This window comes from Pomacea canaliculata, linkage group LG1, assembly GCF_003073045.1.
Source record: "Pomacea canaliculata isolate SZHN2017 linkage group LG1, ASM307304v1, whole genome shotgun sequence".
NCBI lineage: Eukaryota > Metazoa > Mollusca > Gastropoda > Architaenioglossa > Ampullariidae > Pomacea > Pomacea canaliculata.
In genome coordinates this window covers 18,679,356-18,690,589 of record NC_037590.1, presented here as the reverse complement: position 1 = coordinate 18,690,589, position 11,234 = coordinate 18,679,356, and the positions used below count along the sequence as shown (strand labels likewise).

At 41.0% G+C, this 11,234-nt stretch overlaps 1 protein-coding gene across 1 annotated transcript; it reads left to right on the top strand.

Annotated features, from left to right (window-relative positions):
• The first annotated feature begins 3,567 nt into the window (after positions 1-3,567).
• Positions 3,568-9,964, top strand: LOC112573580 (adhesion G-protein coupled receptor G2-like). The gene is made up of 6 exons (XM_025254078.1): positions 3,568-3,583; positions 4,230-4,354; positions 5,139-5,403; positions 6,091-6,160; positions 7,619-7,818; positions 8,767-9,964. The coding sequence occupies exons 3-6, from the start codon at positions 5,271-5,273 to the stop codon at positions 9,117-9,119; spliced, it is 756 nt and encodes a 251-aa protein (XP_025109863.1). The 5' UTR covers positions 3,568-3,583; positions 4,230-4,354; positions 5,139-5,270; the 3' UTR covers positions 9,120-9,964.
• The last annotated feature ends 1,270 nt before the right edge of the window (positions 9,965-11,234 follow it).

Below are 11,234 nucleotides of genomic sequence, written 5' to 3'. Positions count from 1 at the left end.
CCGAGCTCTATGGTCTGTGCATGCTACAAAATTAAAGTTAACAGTAGAGAAACACGTAAACTTTTAGTTTCAAATAATTACAGCTTGCAAAGAAATATGTATAGTGGGACTATTTTGTTGATATCACGCGAGTGGGTGTTTGATCGTCTGCTAAGGAGTAACTACAAGTCAAATTTAAATAAAAATAACATGAAAAAGCTAAACACATACAACTCACGCTTTATTTTTGGTTTTGATAAAAAAATACCACGAAAATGTCTGCTAATCCATTCAGCAACACTACAAAACCCAGCGTCTGCATACCTCGAGGAACTTCGGATCTTGAGGAGAGGTCCTATCTTGCTACAAGGGCAATTACAGGTAGTGCTCGTGTGCTAGCAACATACATATACATGTTGGATACACTCAATAAGAGACTTCTATATACATATATGCACACACACACACATCTAATCAGCAAAAAATATACTTCTTATGCATTTCGCAAAACAAAAAAATATTATTTTCAAAGGAATGTTGCTTAATATGCACAAAGTCATGTCATCAAAGACGTGTTTCGGTTTTACTTGATTTTCATTTGTCGGCAAAAGTTCACTGATTTCACTGCTTTACTGTAACAGACAATATACCGTACGTGAGGCTGGACTGTACAGGAGACAAATGGTTTGGAGCAGAGTGGTCACAGTTCATTCCTAACCAGGGCTGTAACTTCACTGACGAGCAACACTCTCACTCGTCGTCATCACTGCGTAGTATTTCACGGGTGAGAACAGAGACAACAAAGAATTCTCAACAACAAACACTTTCATATACACATGCAAGTTGGTAGATAGTTTTCACGAGCTTAAACATTTTATTTTTGGTGGGTGGGAGGAAATTACGGTTTTATTGCATTTTACCTAACAATAAAAAAAATCTGCAATGCAGACCTATAAATATCAACATGCATCGAATTTTTAAAACTATTTTGTAACAAATATTCTTACAAATGAGTAGAGAACGAATGTACGAAAATATCTTGGGATTGCCTGACATTTTTTTTTTTCGCTGCAATTCTCTATAAGTATCTGCTGGATCACTCGCACAATGGACATATGCATGCGTAACATCAAGTGATGTCTGTGACCTTTGCTCTCGTCTGTTGGCGCAGTCTGACATCAACGCGGCCAACGTCGCTGACAGAGTGAACGAGACCAAAGTCCTCTTCACTCCGATACCCTTTGTACAGGTGGAAGGCGGTTGATCTCGTCTACGTGTAGCGGATATTCTGCAGAAAGCCACATTCCTGAAGGAGATTCCAGAGGACGTAAGCAGCTTGTCGCTCTACTGTCACGTGACCTCACAGACATACGAAGATAATTTTGGATAATTTAAGTAACGGAAACATTAAATTTTAACTTCTTTAAGTGATCGCTGGGGAACATGGGGATAAATATCATGTAGACATCACATTGTTCTCGGGGAAAATAATGTTTGGACAGGATGAGATATACCATTTGCTGTGTGTCTTGTTTGTTCTTGTCTCGCACATAAAACTTCACAAAGCGAGGTCGTTTAGTAAGATGGTATTCATTAATTTTTCCTATTATTTTTCCCTTTTAATTGGCTTTTTAGACGTATCCAAGTGCAGTCTACTCCTACAGGTGTGTCAGTTGTAGTTTGTTTGTTTGTGTTTATATGTTTGTTAATATTTTTGTCAATTTTTTTTTTTTTTTTTTTGTTTCGCTGGATTGTTGCTGTACTTGTTCTCCCTGATCTACACGCTTTTCTACATATTAACTAGACTGGCAGATTAATTCTGGAAATCGCGAATACCGTCGCGAAGGTGAACATCGCAGTTCTTCAGAAATCAGATGTGATTGGCAACGCGAGGAACAGGTGAGCACAAAGTCCAGATCGTAGCAGGTTGTGTAGCTCCTCAATGTAGCCAAGAGACATCATCCCCTCTCTGTGTGATGTCATTTTTTCCCAGAAAAATCTTTGTTTTATCTTAATATTAACGTAAAATAAGTAAAGCATGTAAATTTGTACTTTTCTCAATTTTTAGCCTTTAAGACAAAAATGCACCACAACACACTGAAAACAAAATTGCAAAGGTAACTGAGATAAGTTTGTTTACTGTAGAACCTCCTTCGAGACAGAAAGACGCTAAGGCTATACTTACTACAAGAATAAGAAGAGTCACATTCAAACGGAACATAGCAATGACAAATTTTTCAGTGGCCATGTATCTTCCATTTCTCAGGATCATCAAAGCCATCGATCAACTTGGCGATCGCTTGACGATCAGTGAAGGTAGGAGAGCGAGAATCGTAACGGAGTCCTTTCGAGCTTGAGGTCTGGAACCTCAGCAACTCCACATCCAAGGATGTCAGTGTGGGCCTCGAGCTTCAGACAGACGGCGACACAGCTGTTGATGGTATTGGTGACGGCAAACTTGTGACGTTGTTTGACTCCACGTCACGTGACTATCAGCTAACGGACACTGCTATCATGCTGCCGGGGTCTTTTGTCAGACAGTTGGCGGAAGGTTTGTTCTGGTGGTGCTTTACAATGGTGTGCTTCTAGAATCTAGATGGTTTACTAGTTTTCACTTTTATGCAAATGAGCTAGCCGCGCATTTAGAAATTTCTGACAAATAAAACAAAAAAAAATTGAAAATGTGTGTGAAATATTTTTAAAATAAAAAATCCATACAAATCAGTCAAAAATGAATATCAGACGGTCGACGAAAAGTATAGCCTATTAAGCTAATCTAAAAATAAAAAAAATTATATATATATATACAACTAATCTATATAAGTGTGGGGTACAACAATGGATAGCTGGATTGATGATCACTATTTTCTTTTAACAGTGTTCAGGTACTGCTGCTACTCACCTTTTTTTTAGAAAAAGCATAGCCCACTTGCTGACAAGCTTCACACATTGCTCTTGGCTTTCTTTTCTTTAGACAACTCTGACAAGAACTTGAAGGTGATCTTCAACTTATTTGCTAACACGGCGCTGTTCAAGCAGGGTCACCTGACAACCAATGGCACGGGCCCCAACGTGACCCTAAACACAAAGGTCATCTCGGCCAAGCTGAGTCTGGACGGCGCACCTGTCACTAACCTGTCTGGTTACAACGTGACCACAGTCTACATTCCTGTGGTGGTAAACAGACTTCCAGCCTCATACACCCCTCTGCAAACTCAGTAATGATGAATAATATGTAGAAAGTTGGGAATGATTAGGGGTCAACGTTTGCATTTGTTTCTCTGGTGTACAAATACACAGTACAAGCGTTCCATGTACATCCTAACAAGTGCATCTCTTGTATATCTTTCAACTGTTAACAGCTTGATATAAAGAAGACAGATTATGCCAGTGTCTTACAATAAAAAAAAAATCATCAGTTGTCTATCTTGTACAGAAACTCGTAGACGAGGCTCGCAGGTTAAGCAGCACGTGCGTGTTCTGGGACTTCCAGGCAGCCGGAGGCAGGGGAGGATGGTCGTCTGACGGCTGCTATTATCACTCCGTCATCCACGGGAGGGACGTGTGTGTGTGCAACCATCTGACAAACTTCGCGGTTCTGCTGGTACGTGGGAATTAGTTGACACGGAAAGATATTTTACAGAAGACAGTAAGCTACTGCCATATGGGCATTACGTTTAGCAGTCACGTGTGTTCCAGTCACGTGAGTGGATTGTAGGCAGTGTCTCTGTGTTTTTACTGATACATATTAAATGCAATAAGACGATTCACACATATTTCGTGCTAATCATCGGTCTGTAAGGTCTCGGTGCTTTTGCTGTCATAGATTATTTATTTATTCATTTTGAGATGCGATTCAACAGACCATAGCACGTCGTGAGAAAGAGGTAGCCTAGTGGTTAGAACAACTGAAGTCCCAACCTGCAGGCAAAAGATATTAGCCGGTTCGATACCTGTTTGAAGCAACGTTTTTTCTCAATGAGTGGAATGGTCCTTGACTCCTTAAAGGAAGGCGGGAAGTAAAAGCAAACTGGAAGGGAAAGACACCATCACTGAAAATGGTGCTATGACAATTTATGTATACTCAGCAACTCTCGTGAAAAGTCACGAGGCTACAGTCACCTTTTCAATACTATATATGTCTCTATATTTATTCTATTTCTCTCTCTCCTACACCTACGTTCCTCGTCTGCACCGACAGTCGCACATGGATGAGTAATAAATACAATGTCTATTGTAAATACTTTCAGGATTTTTATGGTCAAAACGAAGTTCTGGAGCAGCATCAGTTACCACTGACCATCATCACTATTATTGGCCTCAGTCTGTCCATCGCGGGCTTATTTATTACAATCCTGTCCTTCATGCTTATAAAGTGAGTCGAGATACACTGTTTGCCACCCTTTGCTCGTCAAGGGAGTTCACGTACACAGCCGCTGTCACCTCTTGCTTTTGTCGTAAAAGAAACATCCTAAATCACTTCATTTTAATTATAGAACAAACTTTACGAAGTATCAGTGGCAAAAATTATGTCTTTGGGATTCTGTCTTTTTTTCAGAATTTAATTTTTGATACATTAGTAAATTCTTTAAATGAAATACCCCAAAACTAGTTAGATTCCACATGTTAAGGCAAGGGAGATAATCGATTCTTCAAACACGCAAACGTTTGCGGAGTACATCCCTTACTCTTCTGAATTGAAATGTCTGCATTTTTCAGTGATTTTGAGAGTGTGAGCAAAGAAGGAAGCGGTGGAGATAAGAACTTATATAGAGAGAGAGAGTCCTACTTTTGTAATAATTTTCATGTATGAAGCGGGACAGTGGCCGAAATCCGAGCTTAGTTACTGACAGAAATATGTCAGGCATCATCGCGTTTTCTGTTTTCAGACTTCAGCAGAGAAGAAATGTGATGCCACCAACTTTGTACATCTCACGGTTTTCCGTTAATCAAAGCAATTTTTTTTTCATATATCAGAGAGAGTTCCATTATTGTCCCTGCTTAATACATCAAACCCACAGAGGTAGTCTGTTACAACGCACTGAATACAGTTTGTAATTTTACAACAAATAAACAATTAAATAACACTTTTTGAAAACATAAGAAGACCTTTAAAGCACATACTAAATATTTATATAACAAAAACGCTCGCTTCACAGAAAATTACGCAAAGGACGCCCCCAGCAGACCTTGTTCAACATGGCGCTAGCCTATGCTTCGGAGCTTGGATCGTCTTCCTGGGTGGCATTGACCGGGTGGATAACACGGCCGGGTGCATAGCCGTGGCGGCCATGCTACACTACCTCATCCTCTCTTCCTTTATGTGGATGCTAATGGAAGGAATTCTGCAGTACCTTCTGTTTGTCAAAGTCTTGGGTATCATTTTCCATAAATACCTTCTCAAGACAGCAATCCCAGCATGGGGTGAGTCTTTGAATTGTTGGCTTCTTTCTGACATTTTAAAGTGATATGTCTCAATATTTATTGAAAAGTCATAGGTCGCATGTCTCGATAACTTTAAAATAAACAGATCATATGTCGCAAAACCTTTCATTAAACTAGTGTACTAGGAGGTGAAAAAGAAGAATTGCATTTGCTGAACTTTGAAAATTGTACTGTATATCTTTAAGAATGCTAACAGTCTTAGACAACAAAATAAAAATGAGATCGCCAGCAGCAAGCCATAAGTATGTACAGGTGCGTGCGACAGCCAAACGGACTGATTACCGAGAATTAGCTCAACAAGAAACTTATTTATCAAGACTTCAGCGTCAGTTTTTAAAACACAGTTTCTACATTGGCACATACTCACACTTGTAAGAGATAAAAGACTTTTAGTGTTCATCGGAGTGCAGGATAAAAGAGACTTTTCTAGATGGCAATGAAGATGACAGGGGAATCACTTACTCCTCATCTGCTGCTCTTATAACAACACCGGAAACATTCATCACATTTTATTTAAGTAAGCATGTGTTGCACCACGACAGACCGCTCAGGAGCTCACGTTTCATCAGAAACTTTCTGAAGCAAACATCTACCCGGCTTTTCTAGTGCATTATGATCGTGGTTAGGTGCCATTTGGTGTCACTAATCTGGAACCATTGTCTCCAGGCATTCCTCTTATTCCAGTCATTGTGATTCTGGCCGTTGACACGAACTTGTATCTTGGAGGGGACCGATAGTGAGTACAATGAAGTGCTCCAGTCACCAGTGTGTACATTAAACACTAACATTTGCAGTGTGGAAATGAACACTAACACTAGCAATGTGCTCTCAAGTACTAACCCAGTGGTGTGTGAACAGGGGTGGAGGCAAGGTGGGAGCAGTGCCCCCTCAAGAAAGATACAGAGGAGGCAAGAATGTAAACATCGTTCACTGCCAAACACGAGGTTTCCCCACCTCACCAAAAAAAGCCAAGTTTCTATGCCACTGTACCCTTTGCAGTGTGTTAATCAAACACTTACATCAGCAGTGTGTAATTAATCACTAATTTTTCAGTGTGTAATCAAGAGCTAGCATCTGTAAATGTACAATGCTAACATTATAGACGCTAATCAACTGCTTTTGCCATCTTTTTATTATCACATTTTTTCCTGAAACAATCATTTTCCTACGGTTTTATTTTTTTTCTTTCATTTCTTTATTTAAAATTTTTAATTAGAGACATTTGTTCTTAGAAAATGTAGTCCATGTTGTTCATGATGATGATGGAAAATACATTTCTGATGTTCACATATTCTCTGTATTACAATTCGCTGTCTCTACGCCTTGCAGAACTGATTTCTGAGTGCATTATACTCAATCCTGCGGACAGTTAACGAACTTGCAACTTCCGTAGGAATTTAGAAAATGGGTGATTTTTTTTTCACTTTTTAAAGTTATTTTTGTTAGGAACATTTCTCCGGGCTTAATATTTACAGTTTTAATACAACACGTGCCAGTAGGTAGGTGCTCTAACCCTAAACTCACCCTGCTCTGCCCCTCTTGCACATCTGATTATCTCGCAAGCTATGCCATGGATGTCTCATGTTTTCAGTACATGTTTCTGGGCTAACAGTTCGCTAAATAAAACATTCGTTGTTTATTGCTCGTCTCTTGCGCTTCACATACAAAGACTTTTTATTCTTTTGGTGTCGGTCTGACCCTTGTATCGCTCTCTTACACTCTCGACCCCTTTGTGAATTGTTACCTCAAACCGCTCACACTTGTAACCTTCTTATGGATCCACATCGCTAACCAAAATATGTTAGCTTGTTTAAAACTCATGATTTATTAACAACAAGCAACTATTTGTAAAAGTTGAAGTTAAATGCGATGATAGTTGACAGTAAAATAAGAAAGTCAAGTTTAAAGAGCCTTGTCGTAAATAATGTAATAAAGTAAGAGATGTATGTACGTATGCGTGGTGCTTGCGTCCGTATGTGTGTCGGTGAGTAGGTGGGTGGATAGTTTATACATGTGTGTGCACGTGCGTGTTTGAGCGGTACATTTTCTATTCACACATGCAATACACACGCACAAACGGCTTGCGTCCATTTTACAAATAATTATTTTTTTACTGTTTTACTTACATTGCATGCATGCACAGGCACGTCGTTACTACACGTGACACGTGCACGTGACTGTTTGTTTCTTCAAGCTGCTGGATGGCCTTAACGCCCTTTTATTTCGCCTTTCTGCTGCCCGTCGGCCTCATCGTCCTGACCAACGTCATCATCTACTGCTTGGTCATCGCTGCCATCTGCAGTCGTCGCATCGAGGGCTCTACGTCTGCTGAGAGCAAGTCACACTTTAGGGTCGTTGGTGTGAGGGCCTCCCTGGCCTGCTTTGTGATTCTCGGTGAGTGCGCACACACACACCCACACACACACACACACACAGATGGATACATATACACGCACGCACAAAGACACACTTATTTTTACAACCCCGACCTCCTACATACCTCCTTCATACACTAAACCGTCTACTCTCTGTCAGACGTTCCCCTATCTACCTTCTTTGTCAGTAATGGCCAGAGTGTCCTCCTGTGTCCGGCAGAAGAAGTAATGTTTTGACGTGCGGATTAAGGAGGAAATCTCCTGTCTGATTAGATCGTTAGCGGCATCTGCATGTCCCCGTTTCCCTCTTTTTTCTCGCTGAGCGCAGTCTCTTCCTCCATTGCCAACTCCATCTCTCGGTTGGCCCGTCGATAGAAGAGTTACGTTGTAGACTCAGGTTGTCCCCTTGACAGAGGTACCTTCACCCTGGGTCTGGCGCTGAACCCTGACTAATAGGATGCACTGATTCCACGTGAATATCTAAGTTGCCGGTGACGCGTAACCAGACCTCAACCATCTGTCTATCCTCTTCCCTTTTTCATTCAATATTTATCCCTGCTTTTGTCTTTCCATGTCTCCCTGTTTGGGGACATTGTCAGTAACCACTGTGAATATAGGTACATATAGCTTTGATACACAGTATTGTTATAACTATTTTAAAACTTTTTTAGTGCTTCATGGTTTTTCTAGTATTACTTTCCTGCTTAAATATAATTATTATCTCTTTATGTGAAATGTTAGATATAGAAAAGAGCACATTGTTCATTTACATTATCACCATCATCAATATAGACCTGTCTTTGTCGTTTATCACTTGCCATTAGTCGTTTGTCATTTATCCTTTGATCGCAATTCTCGTTTGTCGACTGTCAGTTGTCTTTGTCAATTGTCATTATCTGTCTGGCTGGCTCTTCCTTGTTACCCACAGAGTAAATCCCGGCTTTCAATAATTCTTCGATGTTTGCAGGTCTCAGCTGGATATTTGCTTTCTTGGCTGTGGCGGACGCGCGCCTGGTGTTTCAGTACCTCTTCACCATCACCACCACCGTGCAGGGCTTCCTCCTCTTCGTCATCTTCACCGCCAGAGACCCAGCGTTCCGAACCTTTTGGCTGGAGAAGTGCTGCGGCAAGTCCAGCCACCACTCTACCTCCGGGGCAAAGGCTCGCACTCGCGACGTGTCTGGCAATTCTCTGGAATCCCCAATGACCCGCTCCACCACGTGTTCGGACACCCGACTCGACCTCATCAGCAAACGGTCGCCACCACCTTCGCCTCGAAAATGGCCGCCGTCACCTTCGGTTCCCAGTTCGCGAATATGAACTTGCCAGTGTTGCGAGGCTGGGAATGAGTGGGTGGCTGGGTGGGAGGACGGTGGGGTTAGATTGGTGGTGATGATGTGACTGCGAGTGTGATAACTGTTGAGGACGGTGAGGGTTCACAAAGGATGAGGTCTGTGTTAACATTGCTTGAGTCTTTTACTCGCCTGATGACTTGCAGCTTACAGTCCGTGGTTGGATATTACAGAATTGCATCTGGTGTGGCAAATAAGTCACAGGGACTGTTTAGAATAATGAAAGAATGTCTTATGCTGTTCAACTTCGCATGCGTGCGTCTGCGTGTGTGTACTTACTTAGGTGAGGTATGTGAGAGAGGATGGCGTGTGTGCATATGAAGGTGCATAGGAGCATGTGAAATAAAAAAAATGAAACCGTGAAGGCATGACACTTTGATTGTCTACCTCATAAGTAGGCGTTCTCCTTGTCTTTTTACAACAAAAGCTATAATTTAGCTGTCTTTACTTGCGGAGGACATTCTAACGAAGGAATAAAAACAGTTTCTTATTTTGCTCGCTGGTAAGCAGGCAATGATGTGAGTGAAGTATTTTTTTAATATATTTATAATGACTTTCGTGCGTGATGCAAAAGCCTGCTATTGATATGCTGACATTTCAACAGTGCAGTCATTAGCATGGCAAAAATGCATGAGTGAACTGTTTGTTCTCGAAATACTTGCGTGACATTTTCGGAATTGCAGCGAACCGCAAGTTGTGACAGTCGGCCTGCAGACCCATCGCATATCTCTTTCCCAAATGTAACCTGTACTGGAGAATAAAACTATAGCGAAACTTCTTGATTCCTTTGCTATAAAATGGATGTGAATCGTCTCTAGATGATTTCAGATTAATTATCCTGTGAGCACCAAGCTATCTGGAACATTATTGCTCATGAAGTGTGTGTGTGTGAGCGTGCCTGCACGTGTTATGCCGAGGGTGGGGATGGTACACATGGGGTTCCCGAAAGTTCACCTTGGTTTGAGAGTGGCTTGTGTCTGTGTACATGTATCCATATGTTGATGTACTTTCTCCTTCCCCGCTGCTAAATCACTTCTCAGACCCTTCAGCCAGCCTGTCTTGTCTCTAGAATATGACAAGACGAGATGAAACACACCGCGTGTCTATGGTACCAAGCGGAACAATGGCTGAAGTCCAAGACCAGACAAAATAATATTCTGTGCCACTGATGGAAATCAAAACGGTTGTTAACTCATTTTTTCCTGTTGCTAAACTCAGAGAAATCAGAATTAAACCTGTTTGATATCGGAATACTTCCTGTCGTTACGTGACCTTATTTTTGCACAGTCCAGACCTTTAGCCATTGCACACATCACGTGACATCTATCGTGGGTCTCTCTAAACACACTCAATTTTTGCAGTTAAGTTGGGCAAAGTTTTCATGGAACATTCCTTCACCTTTATCTCACTAATATGGACTTGTAACGACACAAATAGTGTCCATAAAGGCACGGAATGCATCTACATTTATTTTGACTGCGAGAAACCTAGACATGCTGACGCACTACCGCACACACACGCGCACGCACGCACACACACGCACACACACACACGCACATACACACACGCACACACACACGCACATGTATAATTTCATTCTCATTTCATATCTCATTCAGAAAAGTGTGCTTTGAAAGAAAATAAAGTAGTTTATTTCATTTGATGCATTCTGTTCAGGGCTTCGAATAATTCACAAATCTAATCCATAGAAATATAACCATTCTGATAAAAGCGTTTCACAAAATGGCATGTAGGCAAGTTATTCACAAATGTCTAAAACAAAAATTCAGCATGTTTCTAAGTTACTGACTATAACCTTCATGTCATGACAGGAAATTTTTTCTTTGATAATTTTCAATCTTTTTAGAAGAGTTCAACAAATGTCTAACCCTTGATAATGTTTTCTCAGAATAAACAGACGGCATCTGTCGAGCTACATCTTTCTGTCGTGGTACTTCTGAGATTTGATCTTCATGTTTTATGTCCATAGTAAAGTCTGCTGGCACTTCTGCTAGCTGCTAATCTTATATTATAACGGACGACCTATCCCAAACCACCAATTATTTCTCATAGTCTACAGTTT